At 50.3% G+C, this 26,294-nt stretch overlaps 6 protein-coding genes across 6 annotated transcripts; 4 read left to right on the top strand and 2 right to left on the bottom strand.

The window, feature by feature from the left end:
• Positions 1-212: 212 nt before the first annotated feature.
• Positions 213-3,367, top strand: LACBIDRAFT_243532 (glycosyltransferase family 2 protein; the record flags this gene model as incomplete). Its single annotated transcript, XM_001874345.1, has 10 exons — positions 213-1,045; positions 1,092-1,417; positions 1,475-1,829; positions 1,887-2,106; positions 2,153-2,725; positions 2,779-2,802; positions 2,854-2,955; positions 2,999-3,063; positions 3,121-3,287; positions 3,345-3,367. Coding segments are annotated over 10 exons (2,688 nt in total), but the record flags the coding sequence as incomplete, so codon positions are not given.
• Positions 3,368-4,477: 1,110 nt separating this feature from the next.
• Positions 4,478-6,307, bottom strand: LACBIDRAFT_301988 (uncharacterized protein; the record flags this gene model as incomplete). Its single annotated transcript, XM_001873695.1, has 1 exon — positions 4,478-6,307. One exon carries the CDS (start codon positions 6,305-6,307, stop codon positions 4,478-4,480), a length of 1,830 nt encoding a protein of 609 aa, XP_001873730.1.
• Positions 6,308-8,121: 1,814 nt separating this feature from the next.
• Positions 8,122-9,479, top strand: LACBIDRAFT_301987 (uncharacterized protein; the record flags this gene model as incomplete). The annotated part of the gene is made up of 2 exons (XM_001874344.1): positions 8,122-8,140; positions 8,191-9,479. 2 exons carry the CDS (start codon positions 8,122-8,124, stop codon positions 9,477-9,479), a joined length of 1,308 nt encoding a protein of 435 aa, XP_001874379.1.
• Positions 9,480-16,625: 7,146 nt separating this feature from the next.
• Positions 16,626-18,347, top strand: LACBIDRAFT_192443 (uncharacterized protein). The gene is made up of 3 exons (XM_001874343.1): positions 16,626-16,668; positions 16,722-16,989; positions 17,041-18,347. The coding sequence occupies exons 2-3, from the start codon at positions 16,726-16,728 to the stop codon at positions 18,187-18,189; spliced, it is 1,413 nt and encodes a 470-aa protein (XP_001874378.1). The 5' UTR covers positions 16,626-16,668; positions 16,722-16,725; the 3' UTR covers positions 18,190-18,347.
• A 272-nt stretch (positions 18,348-18,619) lies between these two features.
• LACBIDRAFT_291934 (uncharacterized protein) lies at positions 18,620-19,693 on the bottom strand (the record flags this gene model as incomplete). Its single annotated transcript, XM_001873694.1, has 2 exons — positions 18,620-19,448; positions 19,501-19,693. 2 exons carry the CDS (start codon positions 19,691-19,693, stop codon positions 18,799-18,801), a joined length of 843 nt encoding a protein of 280 aa, XP_001873729.1. The 3' UTR covers positions 18,620-18,798.
• A 451-nt stretch (positions 19,694-20,144) lies between these two features.
• LACBIDRAFT_291933 (uncharacterized protein) lies at positions 20,145-23,617 on the top strand (the record flags this gene model as incomplete). The annotated part of the gene is made up of 14 exons (XM_001874342.1): positions 20,145-20,464; positions 20,524-20,608; positions 20,662-20,690; positions 20,749-20,827; positions 20,878-21,034; positions 21,091-21,253; positions 21,303-21,506; positions 21,563-21,626; positions 21,684-22,003; positions 22,058-22,121; positions 22,169-22,852; positions 22,904-23,020; positions 23,183-23,339; positions 23,592-23,617. The coding sequence occupies exons 1-14, from the start codon at positions 20,172-20,174 to the stop codon at positions 23,615-23,617; spliced, it is 2,442 nt and encodes an 813-aa protein (XP_001874377.1). The 5' UTR covers positions 20,145-20,171.
• Positions 23,618-26,294: the final 2,677 nt, after the last annotated feature.

Below are 26,294 nucleotides of genomic sequence, written 5' to 3'. Positions count from 1 at the left end.
AGGATCGGTTGAGGGCTTTGGAGAGGGATGCGAAGAGTGGTGGTGCTGGTGGTGTGTCGAGGGAGGATGAGGAGGATGATGGTGGTTTGGATGAAGGGACGGAGTATACCCATGGCACTCTTGAGCCTGGACAGCCTTATTTTGGAGAGAGTGCGGATAACCTTTTGTTGACGAGGAATGGGCCGGATGGGGCGAAGTACCAGGACCCGAACATGTATGGTGCTGGTGGGTTGCCCACGCCGACGTTGCAGAACCAGGAGTGGAATAATGAATGGGATAAGAAGAGTCCTGTTAGCCCTGGGCCGGCACCTTACTCCAACGCATCGAAGGAGACTGGTGGTATCGTCGTCAAAGAGACGCAGAACGCCGTCGAAGAGGTACCTACGAGCCGTTCGCGTCGTTGGTGGCTGGCGCTCGTCTGGCTATGCACCTGGCTCATTCCCTCCTTCACACTCAGGTACATCGGCCGAATGAAGCGACCTGACATCCGACTAGCTTGGCGAGAAAAAGTGACCATCTTCTGGCTCATCTTCATCCTCAACGCCATCGTCGTCTTTTACATCATCGAGTTTGGCCGTCTGCTCTGTCCCAACTTTGATAAAGCCTGGACGTCGAACGAGGTGGCTGAACATCAAGGGGTAACGGATTATTGGGTCTCAGTGCAAGGCTCCGTGTACGACTTGACCAACTTTATTCATGGCGATCATAGTGATATACCGAATGAGGCGAGCAATGATCCGGATACATTGTCGACGCTCGCAGGGCAGGATTTGACGTATTTCTTTCCCCCGCCTTTGGTCATTGCGTGCCCGCAGCTCGTGACGGATAACACGATGTCGATCACCCCCAAGAACTTTTCGGATTTTACGCCGCTTGCTATGCATGTTTCGGGTCATTTGCAGACGCAGACTACGGCGCTGTCTAATGCGAATTGGTATAGCCAGAAGTTCTTCCCCAGGATGAAGACGTTTAAGAAGGGTCCGCTAGTTTTTGAGAAGAAAGTGATTGCTGCTATGGCTGCTGATACGACTATTGCAAAGTACGTGTTCTTACAACCTTCCCTCTTTCTTTTTCTGATTGCCTCCCTAAAGGGTATGGGGTGTATATGAGAAACAGCTCTTTGACCTGACGGACTACGTGAACACCCTCAACATCAACCAAAACACGGGCTCGTACGCTTTCCTTGATACCGGCCTCGTCAGCGTGTTCAGGCAACAGTCTGGGCAAGATATTACCAAGCCCCTTAATGTCGTGTTAAACTCTATGACGGCTGCGAACCGCCAACTCCATATGGTGTGCTTGAATAACGCATTTTTGGCTGGAGAGGTGGATTTTAGGAAGTCAGCGAGGTGTCAAGTCCAGAATTACTTTTTGATTGCTGCTTCGGTTGTTCTTATGACGTCTATGGTTTTGAAATGTGAGTCCATCCATTCATTCGTACACTGGAACGATTTTCTGAAGTTGGTTATTCTAGTCTTGGCTGCCCTTCAGCTGGGAAGCAAACGCCAGCCAGAGTTGCAGGACAAGTTTGTTATCTGTCAAGTGCCTTGTTATACTGAAGGCGAAGATTCACTTCGTCGGACTATCGATTCGCTGGCTGCGTTGAACTATGACGATAAGAGGAAGCTCATATTCATTATTTGTGATGGCAATATCATCGGAAGTGGGAATGACAGGACGACTCCTCGAATTGTGCTGGATATCCTTGGGGTTGACCCACAGCTGGATCCTGAACCGTTGTTGTTCAAGTCTGTTGGGGAAGGATCGAAGGCGTTGAATTATGGAAAGATTTACTCTGGGTTGTATGAGTTTGAGGGGCATGTCGTTCCGTGAGTCCAGTCTTTGACCCCTTTTTGTTCGACTTTTTTATGCGTATGATCGTATAGGTACATGGTGGTGGTCAAGGTGGGCAAGCCCACTGAGCGTTCAAAGCCTGGCAATCGTGGAAAGCGAGACAGTCAAATTCTGTTGCTGCACTATCTGAACAGAGTGCACTTTGATGCGGCCATGTCGCCTTTGGAGCTTGAGATTTACCATCAGATGAGGAATGTTATTGGTATCGATCCTGCGTTCTACGAGTACATCTTTACTGTGGATGCGGACACGGTAAGCTCACTTTTGTTTGGCTGAGCACGGACTGACGATATCTTAGACTGTAAAGCCTGACTCTCTCAATCGTCTGGTAGCCTCAAGCGCAGATGATTCTGCCATCATCGGTATTTGTGGGGAGACCAAGCTCGAAAACGAACAGACGTCCTGGTGGACGATGATCCAAGTCTACGAGTACTACATCTCCCACCACCTGTCCAAAGCCTTCGAGAGCTTGTTCGGCTCCGTCACCTGTTTGCCCGGTTGTTTCTCCCTCTACCGCATCCGTACCGCAGACAAAGGTCGTCCGATCATCATCTCCAATCGAATCATCGAAGAGTATTCCGAACCAAACGTTGATACCCTGCACAAGAAGAATCTGTTCTCCCTTGGAGAAGATCGATTCTTGACCACTCTCCTTATGAAGCATTTCCCGACTTTTAAAACCAAGTTTTGCCCGGATGCGGTTGCGCACACTGTGGCGCCCGAGTCTTGGCGTATTCTTTTCTCTCAGCGCCGTCGGTGGATCAATTCGACTGTTCATAATCTTTGTGAATTGGTGATCCTCCCCGAGTTGATTGGTTTTTGCTGTTTCTCTATGCGCTTCTTTGTCTTTATTGATCTTTTGGGTACTCTGGTAAGTCCTTCTCCTTATGACCTGTGGCCAATGTTGACATACCTTCTTCATAGATCTTGCCGGCTACCGTTGCTTATGTACGTGCATCCCATCCATTTTTCTAGCCTGAGATTGAACTCCTTCTCTAGTTGGTCTACTTGATCGTAGTTGTTGCAATCGGAGCTTCTGCTCTCCCTCAGATTGCCCTCATCATGCTTGGTGTCACTTACGGCTTACAGGCACGTCTCTTTGTTTCTTTTCATGAGCGTGGATGGATGCTGACGTGCCATGCAGGCCTTGGTCTTCATCATTAAGCGAGAGTTCATGCTTGTGGGTTGGATGATCGTTTATCTTCTTTCGTAAGCACACCCCTTCGTATCTGAGGCTCTAAAATTGACGGTGAACCTTTCTCAAAGATACCCGGTGTACAGCTTCTTCTTGCCCGTCTACTCTTTCTGGTGTATGGACGAGTTCAGTTGGGGTAACACCCGTTTGGTCGTTGGTGAAGGCAAGGAAAAGAAGGTGCTCATGAACGATGAGGAGAAGTTTGACGATTCCATGATTCCTCTCAAGAAGTTCAGTGGTGCGTCCTTCCCCTTACCTCCTTGTTCCGCCTTGGCATTGATCAACACCCTTCCAGAATATGAGGCTGAGGCTTGGGACACTGCCAGTCGGCATTCCGATGACACAGGATACGACAGCAAGTCGCGCTCGCGTTCGCATGCTCCGCGATCGCAAAATGCCTCTCCCCTTCCTTATCAACAAGCTTCTCAAGCGGGAGACTACTACCGTGATACCAACATGACATACAACAACAACTCAAATCCCAATCTTCGTCTTGGTGGAAGTCAGCTGTCGCATAGCAACATTTCATCTCATCATGGTCACCAGCCGCCCATGTCCCAGTTTGCCCCTCCCCAACTTCCGATGATGCCGTTCGGTGGGGGCCCAGGCTCCGCTGCTGGATCGGATTACGGGCACATGCCTATGGGTATGCCGCCCATGGGGTACCAAAACACTGGGAGCATGTACGGCATGGTGCCTCCTGCCATGGTTCCACGGAATACGTTTATGCCTGGCATGAACGCGTTCGGAGGTGCTGGGTTTGGGGGATCACAATCTGGTGGGTTTGGTGGCGTTCCTCCGTCGATTCCACCAATTGGTGGTGACACGCGGCCCATGTCGACGTTCTCCATGGCTACTACTGCCAACCCCTTCGCAGGCCCCAGTACGAACCCCAATCCTTCGGATGATGAACTGTTCATGGCTCTGAGAAATTACTTGAGCACTCAGGATTTGATGACGGTTACCAAAAAGTGAGTTATCCGAACCAAAGGCTAATCTTTACTGATTTTGTCCTTTGTAGAACGGCGCGAGAAGCCATCGCGGGCAAGTTCCCCAAGGCCGACCTTACATCGCGAAAAGATTTCTTGAATCAATCCATCGACAAGATCCTTTCAGAATCATAGATCCTACACGCTCCTTAATCACAACATCCATCCCTTGCATAGTTCAATACTTCCATTATGCCCCCTCTCGCATTTTTGGACATCCATCCCTTCTCTCCTTTTGCTATACGCTCTGCATCCACAGTTAGTTTACCATGCACGGACTTTATATATCATCTGTAAGCAAGTAATCGTCAAATGATTGCGGACTTCTTCTTTACTCTAGAGGACAAGTATAAACAGGTTTTATCTCATAGTTGGATCTTGGATCCTTGAACAATCAATGATCATGACAATGTTAATATCTATTCCGTTTCCCTACATGCTAGAATGGGAACGGGAGTAAGTGCGATTCAACGCCCGTCACATTCATCTGTTCCTCCTCCGTAAGCTCCAAGCCTATCCAAGGTGAAAACGGCGTTCTGATGGCCGTTTTCCGGTATTTCAAATCCACCTCCACCCCTTCCCGTCGAACTTCTTCAATCCGCTTCAGTCCACCCACATCCGAGTCGTCAGGCTGCGTTCGGTCTAGGTACACCGAAACACGCTTTAGAAGGGGGCCAGTGCCGTCGCCCTTTCGTGCGTACTTGCATCGTTTGAGCAGGAATTGAACCAAGGCGTCATCGGAGAAGTGCAGGGATTGGCTACCGCCTTTACATTCGAACTCTTCCAACAATGGACATAACACGGATGGAAGGTCTGGTGATGATGAGGGAGTGAGGAGCGTGAGTATCGCATCGTTCATCACTGGCTCAAGTTCTGCGTTGGATTGAGTGTCGACGAGTGCGAAGGGGGGTGCGAGTGCTGCTGAGAGGCGGAGGTGGGTTATACCTGGGGATGATTGCAAACATATGATTAGATCTTCTTTTCTCATTGAATATAAATCGAGGCTTAGGGATCGAAGCGTTCCTCCGTTTTGGAGCAGGATGTCGACTGGGACGGAGAGTGATATGTCGAGTGATGAAGCTGTTCTGATGAATGGTTGCTTGAATTCTATGTTATGCAACTGGGGGAGTTCGAAATAGTTGAATATGTGCCCGAAAGCCGCGTAAGAGACATTGAGCAGAAGGTTGCGTAACCGTGGCAAGCGAACGTCGAATTTGACCATTTCGTGTAGGGGTTCCGGGTGGGAGAGTCTCAGAGCGCATGTTACAAGCCCTGGGCATTGACTGAGCACCTTTTTCACGTTCTGGTACGAGATGCCTTGGTGGATTGGCCCGTGCACGTATCCTTCGGTGTCGAGTTCCAATTTGGTCAGCTGTGCCCACTTTACAGGTAAATTTGCGAAATTCTCATATGCGAATGATAGAGAGAGGGAACGGAGGTGGGGTGCCGCTAGCAAACCACACAAAGACCATGGTTTTGGAGGTGCTGATGAGGGGTGTGGAGGCCATCCGGAGTGCAGGCGCACAAGGCTGATTGATTCCAATAACGGGAGATCTTCCGCGGCTATGTTCTTTAGATGTGTGAAAGCGGGGTCCATGGCTCTTACTGTTAACGACCTCCATCGATGGCGTGAGGATATGAGTTGTTCGGTTACTCTTTCAAATGCCCACCCGGCAACACGGCTCCTGGTGTCCACGTAACTCGGCATATGGATGGATATGGACAACGGACAAGCACCCGACTTTTCTATCCATTCTTCTGCTGCTTTGGACCGGTGGCTTATCTTGTCTACGAATCCTGGATCAAGCTGCTCGTGGTCTTGTGGTGTGGGCGGGCGGGTAAAGACGGTGTTGGGAGTTGGAATGTGGATCCGGGCCCATAAGCGTGGTGTTGACAGTACGATGGTCCGCCAGGAGCTGCAAACGCGGCCTAGGAGCACTGGCGCCTCTTTAGCGCTCATGGCTGGGTTCCGATGTTGAGGAAGACAGTGGAAGAATATTTCACCCAAGACATCTGGTGGGAGTCGACGAACGGGGGAGATGAGGGCGCGGTGGGCTTTGATTTTGTTATGTAGCGCTCCGTGTTTTCCTATGAGGTTTTTTAGAGTAGCTCGGGTGCGGACAATTTCCTTGTCTAGGTCGGCTAGTTGGGCTAATGGTTCGCTAAGCAACTTTTTTATGTGATCTATTTCGGGGTCGTTTGGAACGTAGTTGGTGTCGAGGTATGGCGCGTATGGACTGGTATCCGACATTCCTTCTATAGGTACCATTTGAGTTCTTTGGACAGAAACCCTAGTGAATTGCTGCGTACGACTAGGCCGAGTTGAAAAGGTTTTCAAGGATGTCCTATAAAGCATTAGTGAATCGTACTCATCGCGTATAAAGCAGCAAGTAAGTACCTGCTAGTCAAGCTGCTAGTCGTTAACGCGTTAACTTTGATATGCGATCATTTAAATTCGAAGCAGTGGCCACACGTGACCTACATTTTACATCATGGCATCATGCTAACACGCTCAGGCTGGTGCGTCGTCAGCACAATCCCATCTTTTCGAATTATTTCACAACAGTCTTCGGCCACTTGTCCTGCTAAGTTTGCTTGCGTTGAAGGAGACGCTGGTGTGTGTCCGACTCAGCGCCAACAGCTAAGGGGTAATTGCTCCAAGGAAGAGGGAAACAAGTTCACCCTGTCCTAAGTATCGTTTGGCGTCCGCTTCTGCAGCGGCCTGGCGGAGAAACTTGGGCACGTTTACATTTGCTTCCATGATGATGGTAGCTGACCTTATCTGACGCTTCAGTGTGGTTCAGTTGGGGTGCCGACGTCATTAAAAGTCCCAGTGCCTTATCCCGCGTCCCTTTATCCCGTCACGTTAGGGGCCGCTCTTTTTGTGAATGTCTTCACTATAGCTACAGCAACAACAAAGCAACAAAGTCGGCGGATAAGCGTGGGGGAATCGCTATTGGACAATGACAAGAAGATTTATGTGGTCGCATGGTAATTGGTCGCGCCCCCATTCACATCGTCCTGTGCTGCGTGTGCACTCTCGCGTCAACATGGATTCTTATTCCGTTCCTCGGGTGTTTGCTCATTTTCCAAATGTCAGGTGACAACGCCCGTCTATGATCAAGTGGAATAGTAACGTTTTTTTTACGCCCTTTCTCATAGCCTCTTATTCTACCTTTCCCCTCCTCTCAATCTAGTATTATTTCCCTTGTTCCACCGCCTTTGTCCCCCACACAGACCGATCGTGATCTCAGACCGCAGCTGGAATTGTCCGAAAGACTTAGGCTTGGCTCCCGAAACCCCGGAACCTGTCTTCGAATCTCACCAAAACTTGTTCGTACCTGACGTTGCCAGGGTACGCAGCGCCTCAACTAGGCCTCAACAGCGCCTTACTTCCGACAATAATACCACCTCTAGTCATACAAACAAGTTTTCGTAAGATGTTGTACTATCAAATGCAAAGCACTCACGCACGTTCGTATTCAGGACCTTCACTATCAGTTTAGCGCTCAACAGATTACCGTGTTCGCGCAGCCTTCTTCGGGACCAAATCCATTTCTGGGGTCTTTTGGTGCCAAAACCAAGCACGGCCTTGCAAACACCTGTATAGCCTATGACAGATATGAATTCATGAATGGCTGGGCGAAACCTAAACGCAAAGACGGGAGAAACTCATACTTAAAGAAGGAGAGGCAAATATGAAGTGATCAAGCACGAGGTCGTAACATTTGTGCCGATTTGGGGGTCCAAGTCGATGAGCTGCATAGCAGGGAAAGGAACGAGAGTCCAAAAGACTCGGATACACAATGTTCACTGCAAACAAGAAAGACGTTGGCTAGGCACGGTCTGGATGGCAGGGGAAAAACTTGGCATGCGAACGATGAGAAGAATTGTATAGAGAAGGCACGCAGCACCAGGCCTAACTAAACCGAGACCACGAACACGGGCGCCAAAAGGAAGCATCAAAAATGGGACAACACCGCAAAGCACTGTGCGAGGAAGACTGCGTTTTTTTAAATAAGCAAACAAGCTTGTCTTTCGTTTATCAAGGTAATCTGCCAGTGCTCAAGCGACAACAACCTTATGCCTCCCATACCAACAGGTGTGTCCCCTCGTGCATTGTTTTTGTCCGCTTTTAACGTGTCGCCCCAGACTTCCCTTTGGACATTGTTGCTGTAGTTCGCAGAGGAAATGGAGCTGCGGCAGGCGCTTGGCGTGGCGGTCTTACTCCCGGAGGTGTCGACCTCATCGCTATGATAGTCAGTGATTCCGGACTTGCAAGTACCGAACCGCAGTGGTGGAATTGCTCTACAAAAGGGTGCGTCTTCATAGGCCTCCAACCCCGTGGAGGCTGGCAGGTTATGCAGCGAGCCGTTCAATGGGGCAACGACCCCATTTCCAGTATGTTTGGCGTAACATGCTCGAAGCCGTCTAGATACGCCTATTTTTCGTGCTCCATTAGGAACCGACTCGAAAAGTGGGATTCCCCCGCATGGTCATCACCCACCGAAGCTGTGGACAACGCGAGTGGATGGAAGGATGTTGGTGGATCACACGTACGCCGGCCAACCAAATTAATTGACGGAAGTCGAGGTGGACAGGCGTTCATCTGCTCTCTTCTTTTACCAGAGAAGGAGACATCCTACACCATCGACGTCCAGGCCCGCATGCAGTTCAGAAGCATTCTGCTCGTTGCGGCTGGCTTGATGAAACCCAACAGCTTAGTACATTTGGATGACATTATGGAGAATGACTTTCAGCTCAGTCCCAGGTTAGGCGTTATCTTTCGACGTCTACTGATCATCCTCGCCATTGCCAACGTCATTGTAATGGGGATCGCCATCGCCACCGTTTACAGCATCTTTCGGGACAACCTCTTTGGTAAAGTCATACCTTATGTGGCTCAGGCTGCATCCTTGCTACTATGGGCAGTCGGCGCTATTGGTCTGCTAATGCTAGGTGGAAACCCCCGTGTCAAGAACATTATACTCCCCGACTCCGATTTACCACCCTACATCCTTAATAGATTAGCGGAGCTCAAGACCAAAGTATCAAAGGAAGGTCTGGTCGAGATTCAGTTTGGATCAATTCACGGCTCTCATTACATTCCTGACCATGGGTCCTGCTCCCTCCCATTTTTTGTTGTCGACAGGATGTGCAGATGGGAAATAGGCGTAGTCAGGTCTCGGAATTGGTATTTCGGGATTGGGTGGTGGAGTACTTGCTTATTGCTGAGCATTGGACTGCAGATTATGGGTGCTCAGGTTGCAACGGTAGCGTCAGAAATATTCTCGATTATTGTGCTGCTCATGACAGCATTGGCGAGGGGATATGGTGTCGCCGGGCCAGAAGAGTGGTTGATCCCGGGGCGTAAAAGCCGTCGAACGGCAGGGTATGGAGCGTCCCTCGTTGGTAAATTTGAAGCACGAGCAGGTGCATGAACAGTCACCATAACGATCTTCTTCTTGAAACTGTTGCTATTGGTCTGCTCTTTCGGTCTGGTACCACATTCCAGTTGTATTCCCTCTCGCACTCCACTGTTTTTTAGATATGCTATCAAGATGTGCTGCCTCTCACATTTTCTTTGAATTGTTCTTCCTCTATAATTTCACTTGTGGTATTTGGCCTATTACGTAGGGGTACTCATTCGACCGGAGGGGCGCTCAGACTTGACAGGAGGGCGCTTATGACCGTTGGTCGTTGGTCGGTCGCTTTGTCGGATCGTAACACTCCTCGCATCTCCACGCAAATTCGTTGATATCAACATGATCATGATGAGTCATCAACTTATGTTTTGAACTGCATTTACTTATAGAAAGCTCGTTGAGTGGAAGAGGCCTCCAAAGCATGCGAAATTCACCTGTCATCGCAAACTTTGCTTGATGAGGTCTACAGATAAGATTTCTTCTAGACCTACATACGATATTATTTGATTAGCAGGCAACAGAGAATCCGCCGACCTCAGAACGAATCAAGTTTGACCAGTTGGCGTTGAATTCCTGCGAACTTAGGTGCACGGGACACAGTGGTTGCGACGGAGATTTACACTTTGTAACATCAGTGGGGGGGAAACAAAGTAACTCACGTCGCGAACCTCTCCGCACTCTTTATCAACAGAACCACACATGCCTCAAAAGTCTTCACGCCACCCTTGATCTTGCCTCGACCTATACCCTTCTACAGCAACCTTCATCAACCTGACATCCTCCTTCGTCGCCCCATCAAACCCCACAGCCGTCTTTACGAATGCCGCGCCCGCCTCATGCTGCGAGCCGAAGGTACGTCAATGACGATTAGCTGAACGTTAGTTTTGGCATGTTTTGATGATGGCTTTGAAGGGGTGAGAATGGGTTTAGAGGCCTCTTCTTCCCACGGCATGCTTACCGGGTAAAAACATCTCCGCCCACTACCGAAATCCTCGCATTCGTCTTGCATTCGTCAAAGCGTTTCTTGAAACGGACGCGATGTTTGGGCAGAATCCAGACTGACAAGTTGTGCGAGGAGGCTGCTGTGAAATATGAGTTCAAGGTGAGTTGTTGAAGAAGACCCCTCGTGACCTCATCTATTTACGCGTACGTCTTGTTTGCACCTCCTCGATCAATTCAGTAAAACTTCCACCGCTTACACTTATATTCCACTGCTTATACTTACACCCAACTTACATCCGTTATTCCCGACCGTCCTATAAGTACGAGGACTTTATTTTCCCTTCACCTCAGTCATCACCACATCCGTGTCTGACTGAGGTGAGTCTTTTCTTACTTACATTTAGATACTTAACGCTAACGCTACTTGTACTTAGATCCTCGTACGTTAACAGGTAGCTAAGACAATAGAGTCATCACCACATCCGTGTCTGACTGAGATCCTCGTACGTTAACAGGTTATGGGCCCCGTTGCGTTCTGACAAGAGGAACTTCAGACACCTACCTGCTTTACCACATTACCTCTGACTCGTAAAGCCTACTTTTACACACACACGCGCACTTACAAAAATGTCAAACGCAAACCCCCCCATCTTTCCTGATGCAGAAAAATTTGAGGGGACCAACTTCGCTGCTTTCGAGACGCTCGTCATCATCGCAGCTAGCAGCCGCGGCGTATTAGGGTATTTACAGGGACACATTACGAATCCCGCTCCCTACCCAGACACCACGACCTTGAACTACACCCCCACGTTACCGAACGTCCCACTCCCAGACGACCCCACTCCCTGGTACTCTAGCACACCTTCGGGCGCGGAGTGGGCTATGCGCGATGCATGGACACGCGCATTACTGCTATATAACACTAAAAACGCTGTTGGACTCGGGCTCAAGCTCGACGGTACAGCTGCAGAGGCGTGGAACTCACTCACCTCTCAATACAAAATATCCTCTGACCTCGCCGTGGTCACTACTCAGCGCGACCTCCGTAACATTATTTTCTCGGACGGAAACGACTTCCCCACTCATATTTCCAACCTCCGCACTAAATGGGCAATGGCCAACAATGCTGGAGCGAAGATCGAGGATGCCGATTTTCGTATGATCATCCTCTCGTCACTTCCCGCCTCATGGGATAGCATCGTTGGAACCCTGTACGAAGCAAAATCTTCTGCGGACGTCATCAGTCGCCTAACGATCCATTGGAACCGCATTGACCGCACCAAGTCAGTCTTAAATCCATCCACTGTCGTCACTGCGCTACAAACCGATGCCAAACGGCCGCGTAGCCAGTTACAATGCGCCAATACGAACTGTGGACGTCGGGGACACATCATTGATAACTGCTACTGGCGCGGAGGAGGGAAGGAAGGCCAATTCCCACCAGGATTTGGGAGACGCGGGGGTACAGGCAATACAACACCCCAAGCATCGGTTACAGCTGCCCTCACGGACGCCTCACCATCCTCAGAGATCACTCTTGCCCTCTTCTCTAGTGTAGGGACCACAAACGCATTAGCAGCAATGGCGACACCAGTTGAGCAAGACGTTCCCACATACGCAGACTCTGCGGCGAACAAACATTGTTTTGTGAACCGCTCGGATTTTTCCACATACCACGCATTGTCCAAACCCGATGAAGGCCAGTCTGCAAATCAAGGGGGTCAGTTCCGAATTATCGGCCATGGTACAGTCACCAAGACCATCCTATCCGGTCCACTAAAAACCACGATCACCTTCAAACATGCGGTCCACACTCCCGAGCTGATAGCCAACCTTATCTCCATCAGTAAGCTCGACGAGGCGAAGTGCTGGGCACTATTTGGAGGTGGGGGAGTCACTTTCTACAACGTACACAACAGTCAGAAGAGGACATTGATGGTCGGTGCGGGGAAAAATGGGATGTACTTGCTTAATGTGGAACCGAAGACGCATGCCCTTGTCGCTCGCTCCCTTGCAAAACCCAGTAGTATTGAAGTGTGGCATCGACGTTTCGGACATGCCGGTGTCCGCTCGATTACGGACATGGCCAAAGGAGGACTGGTCGACGGACTCGACATTGTGGGGAGTCTTGAGCTCACTGGGAAGTGCGAGGATTGCATATACGGAAAACATACCATGCGCCCATACGACGAGGTGATAAAGCCAGAAACGGAGGTCCTCGAACGTGTTTATGCCGACCTGTGGGGACCAGCTCGCGTGCGCTCTGTCGGGGGTGCTGTATACATGTTTGTTTTCAACGACGGGGGATCGTCTTACCGCGTAGGATACTTCCTCACATCAAAGTCATCCGACACAACCCTCACCGCCTTCGCTGAATTCCACGTTAGAGCTGAAAGGGAGACAGGGAAGAAACTAATCCGGGTGAGGGTGGACATGGGGACGGAGTTCTTCAATGATAAGTGGAGGGACTACACGACACGTTTTGGCATCACTGTGGAGTTTAGTGCGCCCTACGCCCACGGCCAAAACGGAGTGGCAGAGCGTGGGATGAGAACGATCATGGAAGGTGTACGTTGCCTTCTAGCTGAATCCACACTACCCCCTTCACTATGGGCCGACGCCGCCGCCTTTACCATCTACGTCCGGAACCTCATCCCCTCCTCACGTCACCCTGGCCTCATACCTGCAGAGACATGGACGGGGAAACGCCAAGATGTATCGCATTTGCGTCCGTTCGGATGTATTGCCTATGCCAAGATACCGGAGGAGTTAGGCGTATCGAAGCTGTTGCCTCGATCAATTAAGTATACCCTGATCGGCTATTTTGGGCGCGGGACTTACAAATTGTGGGATCGGGCATCAGGCACCACGATCAAAAGTCGAGACGTCATCTTTGAAGAAGGCCATGGGCATCGCACTATTTCCGACGACGACGACATGCCCCCCCTCATCCTTCTTGATGACGACGACAACCCCATAACTCCTACAGATGACCCCAAGACCAACACCCCTGGGGTAGTTGTCCCACCAAAACCTCTCGCACCACGACCACGCGTGTCTGACCCTCCCATTCACCCTGTGACCGCTCCCTCAGATGCATCCCCTCCCACTACCACACCTGCTCCTACGCTCGCACTCATACCAACACAACCTAGACGATCTGCTCGCCTCGCCGTTCTGGGAACGGGGGCGCCGCCCACAGACACAACTGCCCTGTTGACCACCCTTCCTGATTCACAGATACCACGCAGCTATTGGGAAGCTATGACGAGGCCTGACCTTTGGCAACCCGCTATGGATACGGAATGGGGTGTCTTGAAGGAGAGAGACGTCTTTGAGCTTGTGGAAGCACCCCCAGATGCTCACGTCATTGACTCAATGTGGGTTTATGCAAATAAGTACGACGCTGACGGTGATATTATTAGACGGAAGGCACGCTTAGTCGCAAAAGGGTACACTCAGATCCCTGGACTAGACTACGACCAGACTTATGCATCCGTCGTGCGCCTGGAGTCTTTTCGTATGGTTGCCGCCATCGCCGCTGCCATGGATCTCCACATTTGGCAGGTCGATATCGTCGCTGCGTACTTATACAGCAACAACAAATTCACAACATACATGCGCCAGCCACCTGGTTTTGTCGCACGGGGGGAGGAAGGCAAGGTTCTACGGGTCGTCAAAACCCTATATGGTATGATGCAAGGGGGATATGACTTCCAAGTTGAGATGTCGAGCGCGTATGAGTCGATGGGATATTACAAGTCACTGGCCGACCCATGCGTCCATTCCCGTGTTATCGACAACGAATTCGCCATCACGAGCACATATACTGACGACATATTCGGTGCATCCTCGACGAAGGAAGGGGCAAAGAAGGCGAAGGAGGAGATAGAAGCGTGTTTTGAGATGAAGGACGTTGGGGAGCTTGGATACATCCTGGGGATTCGTATTGAAAAGGATGAACACACGGGTGCGATTTCCCTCTCTCAAGAGGCTTACCTCCGACGCGTCCTAGAACGCTTCGGCATGCTACAATGCAACGCAAAGTCCACCCCACTTCCTTCAGGCATCGCTCTCTCCGAATCCGAATCACCAAGAACCGAGGATGATCGTCAATACATGAAAGACAAACCCTATCGCGAAGCCCTCGGCTCCTGCATGTGGGCTCAAGTTGCCACCCGCCCTGACATCTCTTTCGCTCTCAGCGTCCTCTCACGTTTCCAAGCAAACCCTGGCCCAGCACACTGGAAAGCGATGCTACACCTACTCGCCTATCTTAAGGGCACTATCAACTACAAAATCACGTACCACAGAGGAGGTAGTCTCGACCCAATTGGCTTCGTCGACGCCGATTACGCCGGGGACACCGACACGCGACGATCTACTTCAGGCTACTTATTCACCATAGCCGGCGGACCTGTGTCTTGGAGCTCAAAGCGCCAAGCAACCGTCGCCTTATCTACCACCGAGGCGGAATACATGGCACTCACGCGCGCCGCCCAACAGGCGCTTTGGATGTATTCATTTATGTCTGAAGTAGGCCTTAAACGTGAATTCCCAGCAATGCTCCATGGGGATAATGCTGCTTCGATTGCCCTCACTCTCAACACGAAGGGACACGCACGCGCAAAGCACATCGACATCCGACACCACTATATTAGGGAACGCGTAGCAGAGGGGGAGATCGGCCTAGTTCAAATCCCTTCAGAAGAAAACCTCGCCGACATCTTTACTAAATCGCTCCCCCGCGTCACACACCAAAAACTCATCCGGGCACTCAAGCTGGACTTGTAGAGGTCCCTCGTCGTCTAGGGGAGTGTTGAAGAAGACCCCTCGTGACCTCATCTATTTACGCGTACGTCTTGTTTGCACCTCCTCGATCAATTCAGTAAAACTTCCACCGCTTACACTTATATTCCACTGCTTATACTTACACCCAACTTACATCCGTTATTCCCGACCGTCCTATAAGTACGAGGACTTTATTTTCCCTTCACCTCAGTCATCACCACATCCGTGTCTGACTGAGGTGAGTCTTTTCTTACTTACATTTAGATACTTAACGCTAACGCTACTTGTACTTAGATCCTCGTACGTTAACAGGTAGCTAAGACAATAGAGTCATCACCACATCCGTGTCTGACTGAGATCCTCGTACGTTAACATGAGTTTGTGCTTTACCTCCTCCAGCCGCCATTAACGATAGATTTCAGCGTCCGCAGAGCTGTATGTAAACGATATATCCCAAGTCTGCACAACTCGGAACCCCTCAAAAAGTTATCTCGCGATCCAAACACGAGCCCCGTTCTCCGCTTCGACGTCGGATTTCCTCTCGGCGCAGAAACACATCCTAGTTCATCTTTCTCTCCCCAGGAGCAATCCCCACCAAAGCAGCGCAGGCAATCACCAACGCGCTTTAGATATATAATACATTTCTCATTTCGAATAGGAGCGGTTGGGAGCAGGCCTGTAAACAACCTACAAACTCGCAATCTTATCAGGATTGATCTCGTCAGGCCTAGGGTGGCCATGAGATCACAAGGATTGGACTCGTGATACTTAATGCCTGCAATCAGGCCCGAGTCTTATCAGGACGTCAATCATTGGTTGGAGCTTCTCTTCCATGTCATTGTGCTACTAATACACGACGCCGACCAGGGGTATGCAATCATGATAATGAACAGAAGCGCATGACCTCTGAAATGGAGGAAGAAATCCTAACTGGGGAGTTCTGGGCGATTGAGTGGGAACTCCGTAAACATCTAGCTATGACCTATCCTCTACTAAGTTCCCAATTACAGTGAACATATGAAGATAAGGAAGAAGCAACCTGTCATTCCCAGCCGACTGACTGGTAACCTTCTCACGAGTGGTATGATATACTACACAAGATGGACACAAGACCAACCACCACCTTTCAAACCTTGAGCTTGAACATATATCCCATTGGCTGGGTTCGACGCTGCTCCATTGATTATACGTATACCTCCAACAATAAACTCAAAGTGAGGCACATCCTTGGGCGGTCTTGGGCGGTATCCCTTTCAGGTGAAGGAGCCATGATAGTACCGGTGGCGAGGGAAGCATGGAAGCTTCTTTCTTCCTTCCACACCGATCGTCTACTCCACATGACAGTCCAGTAGGTCGGCGACGGTCGGACGCCGTCCTTACTATAAAGGTAGGGGTTGTCCCAGTATTGCCCAGTACCACCCCATAATCTCTTTGTCCTTTGCAACCGTCCTTATAAAACATCCAAATCTCCGTACGTCCAGTCACCTATCACCCCGAAAGCTCTGACCAAGTATCTCCGTCTAGTGCTATGGCGCCCAGCCGTGAAGTGACCGCGTTTACACGTTACGGTGGATGGATCCCAAGCGATGACAGAGTCTATCGCCACTTCCATACTCGTCTTGCCGACTCCGCTCGTAAAAAACGCGGAACGTTTGTCCAACATAATCCCGCCGTTCAAGCGCTTGCAGATGCTATCAACAAACCCGGGCCTGGAGGACAGACTCCGTCGTTGATGCGCACTTTGTTCGATAATATTTTCCTTCAAGCCGCAAAAGAGTACAACTTTGTAAAGGCAAGTTTCTTTCTCCAACCACATCGAATTTAGTACTGATGTTTCGCTTAGATCAAAAGCTTCGACGAATTGCTATACGCGCTCGACCATGTCATTGTCAAACCCCCCGAGTTTGAGGTTGTCAAGGATGACAACGGCAATCCCGTTGGCGAACCCGTCGGTGTTCCGATCTATCTCCTCCTCGACATCCCGAGCAACACGGCTGCTGCTTACGACCTCTTCCGCCTTCCCGCATTCAATAAGGCAATGAAGACTTTGTTGGATTACTGGGGAGCTTACCTCAGCAACCCCGCCAGCGGTTCCAACTCTTCACTGAACACAGGAGAGAAGGGGTGGTTCAGTCCGGCTGGTATGGCGAAACTCAGTTCGCAGGGCCGAATCCCTCCCGGGCCCAATGGCTTCGTTCAGACCTACGTTTCCCCCAATGATGACCCTGACAAGGGCTTTGGCTACGAGAGTTGGGATGCGTTCTTCGTGCGGGAGTTCCAAAAAGGCGCTCGCCCTTACTATATTCCCGACAATCCTAAGCTCGCTGCCACTCTAATCCACAGCGCATGCGAGTCCACCGTGCTTCGTATCGAAACTAGGGTGAAGTTACACGATCAATTCTGGCTCAAGGGCCAGCCATACTCCCTCTACAACATCCTCGATGCCAATCCGGGACCCAGCGGCGTGAAGCGCGCAGAGAAGTTCACCAAGGGAACCATCTACCAAGCATTCCTCAGTCCCCAGGACTTCCATCGCTGGCATGCCCCCGTCGACGGCAAGATCGTCGACGGTTATGTTCTCGACGGCTCCTACTACGCAGTCATTCCAGATGCTGGTGCTGATATTGGCGATCCGGACCTCGTACCAGGTGACCCACGCGGAGGCCTCATCCGCTCTCAGCCCTTCCTCACTCTCTCGGCCACTCGCGCCGTCATTTTCATCGAGGCTGACAACCCTCTTATTGGCCTGATCTGCTTCGTCGGCCTTGGAATGTGCGAGGTGTCGACTTGCGAGATATCGCAGAAGGTTAAGAATAAGGAGCGTGTCAAGGTCGGCGATGAGCTGGGAATGTTCCACTTTGGCGGGTCGTCCCATGTTCTGATTTTCAATAACAACGCCGCCATCACCTTCGCTGACAACGTCGAACCCGACACGCACATCAAGATCCATTCGATTATCGCCCAGGTTCACGAGAAAGTGCCCAAGGACTAAGTAATATGTTTTTGTTCAGTCTGTGTCGAGACTTGGGGAGAAGTATGTGGAAAGATATGCTGTGCCGAATCAAGAACAAATTGTACAATATGTAGCTGCCTGCCTGCCTCTCGATGACCAAATGATGTATACCGTATCCGTCAATGAATTTGTCAAAGTATTACTTGTGCGCTTCTTTTGAGCAGGTTCAAGGGGCTAACTAGTAGCTTCGTCGTCCGTTCAATACTTAAGCTGCTCCCAACGCTTAAGCGACGACAACCTCTTGCCTCCCATACCAACTGGCGACAGGTGTGTCCCTAAATTTCGTGTCCGCTTTCAACGTGTAGCCTCAGACTTCTCTTCATTTATTGCTGCTGGAGTTTTGCAAAATTATCTGATGGCTCCTCCGATTGTGGTCCGGCGGCAGAATTTCTTCAAACAAAAACATATTCTCAATATGATATATAAGTCTACCAAATTTCAGAAGGTAATTCGAAGTACATGCGCCAATTTCAAAAAATTAGGTGACTTCGCAAGACCGGGTCCACAATAGTATATAGCAGCTGAAAAAAAGCGTTACATCGACTTATAAAAAAATTCAAAGTATTTGCGAAAGTGCTGGACCGGAAACTATGCGTCAGTAAAAGTATATTCCAGATCAATGACAATCGGTTTGTTCCTCTTCTCGACCTTGCCTTTTTCCATTGTCATCCAGGCCGCATTGATGAAGACTGTTTCCCTCCCAGGTATGAGCGTCGTAAAATCGTAGACGCAATCCGGACTTTCATCCGCCAGAGTGACGCTTTCCAATACATCGTCCGACTCTTCATCAGATGAAGCTTTCCACACGACTTTCTCCACGCCATAAGCGCAATGGAAATGCCCAAAGACGCAGACAAGGGGTCGAGCCTTGGCCACTTTTTTTCGCTGCGCCTCACATCCCATCAGCCCTGCGATATGGATCTGGTCTAGCCGTCCTTTTGGTGCGCCGTGGGATAGCCAAATTTCTATAGGACCGCGGCTGGTGTCGGGCGCAGATGCCCATGCAGCCGTGGCTTCGGGAGATGGATATGGGTGGTAAGTGAATGCATAGTTACTCTTGAGGAAGTCTGGTTGAGTTGGATTGGCGTAGATAGAGAGTAGATCGTCGTGAAGGAAGGTGGGGTCCGATTGACCCAGAAAGACGACACCATCGGCTCGAACTTCGGGTGAAGTAAATAGGGAATGCATCTTTGGACTATAACCTTTATGAAGAGGATCGAGGCCTACATCGTGATTTCCTACAAGACAGTTCCATCCAAAAACGCGAGTGAAAAAAAAATAGCAGCACACCTGGGATAATAATCTTTCGCTTCTGCGGAAGTTTCCTGATCCAATTGAGAGCTTTTTCGAGTTCTTCAGGAGTCCCATTGTCAGTCAAGTCCCCTGCATGCAGCAATATATCTGCATTGGGAATGTATAAAGTGGGATCATCGTTGTGTGTGTCGGAAACGCAGACGATGCGGATTCTGCGGGAGGTACCCATGTTTGATTATCAGTATGATAAGAATTGATGGAGGGGGCTGCTGCGGGGATGACAAGGGTACTCGGGACGGTTGTGAAGGATTCTCAAGGGCTATTTGCTCCTGGGAATGAGAGGAAGGGAGGAGTAGGGAAGAGGATGTGAGGGATCTGGGAGTTGTCTGGGAGTGTGATTCATTTAAAGATCTTTTGGTCAGTCCGATGCGGACGAGTATGGGGACTCTCATACGCGTTGCGGCGTGGGTTATTGATACTTGAATGGGATCACCCGGATAACACTTATTGGCAAGCCTACATGAGGAATATCGATAAGTAAGGGAGCTCGGAGAATGAAGTTGAGTGTGTTCGCCGCTTAGTAAGCTCCGCTCCGAGTCGGCCCGACTTCGATGGTGTCCTATTTTAGGCACGGACAGCCTCATTGAACCTGTGCAACTTGCTAGTGCTTCTACTCGAACTGCAAGGTTGCTGTAGAGCCGCTCTTCATGGAGGCTGTTCCTCCCCCATACACCTCTACGACCACCTCAGGGTTACCAAGTAATGCCCCGCCACCAAGCTATACTTTTCCAACCAGCTTTACAATTGGGGGGACACGGACGGATTCACTCCTTGTTGATATCCCACACGTTCAAGGACACCTTGCTCTACTGCATGCTTTCGCGCAGCTGAGAACCGAAATTGAGGTTTCGGAGGTTTCGCTAACAGGTACAAAGATACCTGATATGCCCGCCGATAAAGAGAAACGATGGGCTTGGTTTGTTGCGCTGGCTGTGGAACGGTACGGTACTTGTTGTCGTGACCTTTAGAACGTTTAAGTCGGTCCTATAACTTTTATAGCTTTGATCGATGGTGCCAGAATTTGAAACCGGAGGATGCAGCTAAACCTATCAGCGAGATTCTCCCACCTGTGGACGTATTAATGGTGCGATCTCTCGTGCTACTCCGAGACTTTACGGTCCAATATCCCATATTCAGGTTTGGCACTCCTATATGTTGAATCCGCGGTAGGGTATATCCCCGCAAATTACACAGGCTTGTTTTTCATGAGTTATCTTATTTAAGGTGGTATGCAGAAGATTGCTTGCGTCTGCCGCCGTGTCAGAACTTGAACTTGGTTGGCCTGACGTTCTCGGCCGCACTTGTTAGTGCCCATTACATTCCACAACTCGAACATTTTTTATTGATGATTAGGAGAATATCGGGCCTCTCCTAACCCTCTCTCCATCCCGGGAAAGAGTTCAACTTTGGGAAACCAGATGTTCCCTGCCCTTCAACTATCGCGAATCGGCGGCTGAGATGAGGGACAAGATCCTGACATGCCCGCGCTGCTCGCACCCAATTTCTACAAGTTAGTTTCCACATTACCTGTTAAAAGTTGCACGACAACTGAACAATCACTGCTAGGATTGATGAATGAAGCAGGGACTGGGTATTTCCAGCAAGGATTCGCTGTACAATGCACGAGAAAAGACTGTGACTCTCCGATACTTACGAAAGAACGCCTTGCTCTCAAGAAGCTTGCGGCGGACATTGCCCGTCAGGGAACGACGGTTGAAGCTTGTCTCCCGTATGTGTCCAGAAAACTATTACCACATTTTTTCCAACCTTCCAGTCAGCGGTACCGTTCTTTCCACCACTGCAGAATCAAATTTGGAGGCAGGTAAGAGGATCAAATTGTCTGCGCAGAAACTCTCTTGGTCAAGAGTAGAGGCGGCCGAGAAGCCAACATCCGGTGTTGATGAAGATTTGTGTTTCGCACTGATGAAAGAAGCCGATTTTTTTCTTCCCAAGCTCCGAGCGAAATTAGGAAGGCAACCGATGTAAGCATTTCTATTTTTCTGCTCAAAATGATTCTAAGAAGATTGTTATTTTCTAGAGTCCGCCGGATCATGAGTGCATATAATGACGATAAAATCTACTCTGTAGATCTTGTTGGTGCAGTAGGGCTTTGATCATTTTTTTCTTCTTCCTTTAAGTTGAAAGTTTTTCCTCGGTAGGTGCTCCGTCAAGGAACATTTGTTTTCAAGATGGTTGACCTGGGGTGGACTCAACCGGGATTTTTTGACAGTGCAGAGGATAAAGTTGCTCTGCAGCACGCAATTGCGCGTTACCACGCGTATGTTTATTTTGCTTCAAAATCCAAACAAGTCATGGATCTTACCCTTCTTTCCTCTAGATTCATGGATCTTATGACGACCTCGCCTGCGTCTTTCTTTGTTCCTACCCTTGATATTGATCTCGTGTGGCATACTCATCAGCTCATACCCCATAAATACGGAGCTGATTGCCAACGTTACGTGAAGCGGTTCATTGACCAGTAGGCCCAGAGTTTGTGTTTTTTATTTTTTTAAACCGACATTTTGCTTTACAGCGATGATAAAGTAGAGAATGTACAACTTGCGGCCGCCTTTGACATAACGTGCAACGCGTGGAAGGTAATTAGCCATCTTATGTCGGTGGTCGCCCTGCTCAATTATTGCAGGAACGCTTCAACGTCAAATATACCTACTGCGGCTGTCCTCTTCCAGGGGATACTATCGGACAGAGGCTTTCTCGTCTAATTAGTTTGACTCCCACACCCCAGCCGCCATCACAGCTCGTACCCCCGGACCGCCCGGATCTTCTCGCTGCAACGCATGCCAGTGACCATAACGCGGTTCATTTTAAGCCCAAAAATAAACGCGCACATATGATCTCGGTACTCCGTTATTCGCGGGCCACGCAGAAGCGCCAGAAGGTCCTCGCGAAAGCGGCCAAGGCAGCGCAGAAGGCGGCTAAGAAAGGGAGGGGTTTGCCAGCGTATCGCGCGACGGTACCCTCCCACGCCGGGGCTTTCCTTATTCCTGTACCATTGGTTTTTGGTGGTTATGGTGGTTATGGCGGCGCTGGCCTTGGAGGATGTGTGGCTACTGGGGCCATTGTTGCTTGTGGGGGAGGAATCACTGATGTATGTTATATGTTATTGAGAGGATACGTCACTAACTTATATATGATGATCAGAGGAACGGTGCTTGTTCGAGTGCCGCTGGGTGTGGAGGGTGCGGAGGAGGTGGCTGCGGGGGAGGTGGATGCGGGGGAGGTGGATGTGGCGGAGGTGTGTCCTCGGGCGGGTGCGCAGGAGGTGCAGGATGCACGGGTGGAGCCGTGGGTGGGGGATGCGGTGGAGGTTTGTGTCTCAAGTATTTCTTCATAAACTCGCTCATTATTCTGTTTTCAGGGGGCGGATGCGGTGGTGGTAATGGGTGTGGTGGTGGTGATGGTGGTGGCGGCGGATGTGGTGGCGGAGGGGGATGTGGTGGAGGAGGGGGATGTGGAGGAGGATGTGGAGGCGGTGGTAATTGAAATTTGAACCTAACTTGCGGCCGACAGGCTGAATGTAAGTTTTTCTGGAAATCTATTCATCTGGAGGGTGCAAGAAGGATCTATTACCAGTGTTATTGACAATTTAGCGCGACTCTACTTGGGAATTTTTTATTATGAATGTACTTGTAATTAGCAGTCACCTGAAGTTGTTCATCCTTCCCAGAGCATACTGTTCTGCGGAGCCCGGACCGAGATTTGCCTTGTGACGTCCGTGACTGAGCTACATTGCTTGCCACTGGCCTCGACGTTGTCGAGCAAGATCCTGAACACTGTATATCTTCAAAGCTTTTGTAAGTGCAGCACTCTATTCACCCGCACGCATTTGAGAAGTAAATTACGCACAGATTATGCTGCTAAGGGAAGGGTGCCTGCGTAACGATCGGCACAAGTTCGCCTCATGGCCTTCATGAGGCGACCAAAGCAAGACCGGGGCACTGCAAACTACCAGACAGCTTTCATTTTGAGGTTCTATAGGGAAATCACAACGTGCCGGCTTCCAAAACATTTGCGTTCCCTGCAACCTATGACCTCGTGCATGCCAGCGTTTGATGAGATTGACATCGTCTAATCTCCTTGTGGTGCGTTTGATTGGTCTAAGCCAGGGGATGTCACGTCGATAATGCTCTTTTCCATCCGCAGGCGCGATAGATTTAGCATTTGGGGTGTCTGATTCCTGTCGTCGACAACGTGTTGTCTTGGTGTTGTCCTTGAATGAACAGTAACTTTCGTAAGACCCTCCTATTACGCGTTCACTCCACAGGGCTACACCGTGCCTCGACGCAGCCTCCTGGCACTTTATAGATAATACGAACTTGGTCGTTGTGTTTGTTTCATTTTCGCCCATCATCAGACTCCCTACCATCATCTTCATCGCTTTTCTTAACGACAACGCACATCTTCTTTATTCGTTTTATATCTATTTTCTAGACAACGATGAGCGCAGCTAAACCTGGAAGTCGATGGGGCCTCATGGGAAACGTTGTGCGACGCGCCTCTACAATGGTTGCCATATCCCGCCCTGGTACTCCATCCTCCCAGGAAGCGCGCGACTCGGATTCGGATTCCCTCACGAAGCAGAAGATTGATACTACACCCCTCGTCCCCCCCTCTACATCCGGTGTCCCAGTGAGCCCCATCAATGAATCTCCTGCTCGTGAAGCAGCCAGCGTTGAAGCAGCCGCCACCATTGGACCATCTCCCCTCACTCAAGATACTTCTGTGACTAACCCTGGACTGGTTCAGGCCCCCGAAGAGCTGCAAACAAGCCCCACTGGTTACATTCCCCCTCCGCTTGTTGATTCCACCATCGGGAACCCTGGTGCATTCACTGACGACACTGATTCCCTTCCTCAAACTGCAATCGCTGTGGATCCTTTCGCACCTATCCAAAAACCTGCAGATGGACCTGCGACGGAGCCTGCCGACCTCACAGAATCTCCCGTGAATGAGGAATACCCCTCTTACTTCGACAAGCCATATGCAGAGAGCATCAAGCCTGTCGAAGAACCAAATCCAGCGTTCGCTGAGGCTGTGGATGGAATTACAGCCATCACTGAACCAGCAGTCGCGGGCGAGCACGTGGGTGGACCAGAAGCCGGCGAGGTTCCAGTTAGCATTGAAGCAAAGGAACAACCTGGGGTTACTGCAGAGGAGAAGGGGCCTGAAGCAACCGCCCAAGAGGTTGAGCGTGGTAACGCCGAAGATTATCCCAGCATGCCTGGTTCTTCCAGTGGGGAAGCGCGCGACTACCAGAGCCCGCCTTTCATTCCTGAAGCACAAGCAGAGAGCTACGGTCGAGGAGAGCCCATTAACGCGTCTGCACCAGCTCACGGGGAAGCAGACGACTACACAAGCCCTCCCTTCATCCCCATAGCTCAAGCGGATGAATACAGTCGCAGCGGACCCACGGCTGTGCCAGGGGCAGCGGACGAGCAGTATAGAAGCCCTCCATTCATACCCGAGGCCCAGGCGGCGGAGTATGGCCCCTCCAGATCCATTGCCGCCCCTCAAGCTCAGCGGGGGCTGGCGGACGAGTTCTACAACAGCGGACCGAGCATCAATTCTGATGCTCCTCGTGGAGAAGCCGATAACTACTATTCCATCATGCCTGTCGCAACTCATGAAAGTGGTATACTTGCTGCTGCTGCAGTCGCGGCTCCTATCTTGGCATTGCCGTCGTACGACATGCATTCAGGGTCTGAAGTCTGGGGAGGAGAAGCCCCAAAATCGAGAGAAGGACCTTTTGTTGGAAGTGGCAATGGGCATGCCAGTCAGGGACCTAACGTCAGGTTCGTTTTCCTTCCATCGTTTCGCGGAGTAGGCTTGAATTTCTGTCTTTATAGTATGCCTTCTGAAGATCCTTTCGCTGATCCTGCTGCTCCGAGGATCGCAATCACTAATAATGAGGGTGTGCACATGCCTTAGTATGTTCTTCAAACATCTTCTGCTAAATCAAGGTGACGAACGGCTCCTAGTCCTTATGTGTCTGAACAGCACCAACAAGGTCCTTCTGTGAATCGCGAGGACGTTCGAGGAGTCATCATGCCTTTGCCTGCTCTTCATGATGTTATTCCTTCGAAGTAAGTTTTGCAAACGAGCCTGCCGTGCGTTCCTCATGGCTTTGTAGATCACTTCATCAAGTGCCTTCTGTTTCTAGTTTTACACCCAGCGGGCGTAAGGCTTTCGAGGTTGAGTAAGTATAGCCAGCCTGCGTAATGGGTTCCCTTTCTAATCTCTCGTCTCATCAGCGAATCACGCCCTCTACTCTCCGATGCTGGAACGTCAAAACATAGATCGTACTTGGCCTCCTCCCGAGGTTATCTCGAAGTCTCGCCTCAAAGCCCATCTCACGCCACCTCCTTGAACGCACCTAGGCTGCATGAATTAGGTTGGCTCGAATACCATCTTCCCGATGGTACATTCTACTACGTCCATCCTACGCGCCGTATCACCACTGACATCAATCTGCGGGTGGACAAGTTGCTCAATGCGATCACGGAGTACTTTGAGAACAGCAGCACACCCACGCCTTCCGGCATCGCTCATCAGGAGCTGTGGTTGAGGGATGCTGGTACTGCGAAGAAGGGTTTTGTCCCTTTGAAGAGTTGGGTAGATCATCATGCTCGTACCGTTACTTCGGACAAGACGGCGATCGGCAAAGGGAAGAAGGTCGTCGAAGAAGACCGTGAGTCCTTCCCAAGCCCCTTGTGTTCTAAATTGACGTTGACTTTGACTTTCAACACAAG

Source organism: Laccaria bicolor, genomic scaffold (assembly GCF_000143565.1).
Source record: "Laccaria bicolor S238N-H82 LACBIscaffold_1 genomic scaffold, whole genome shotgun sequence".
NCBI classification, from domain to species: Eukaryota; Fungi; Basidiomycota; class Agaricomycetes; order Agaricales; family Hydnangiaceae; genus Laccaria; species Laccaria bicolor.
The sequence above is the reverse complement of the archived record's forward strand: the minus strand, read 5'-3'. Positions and strand labels throughout refer to the sequence as shown.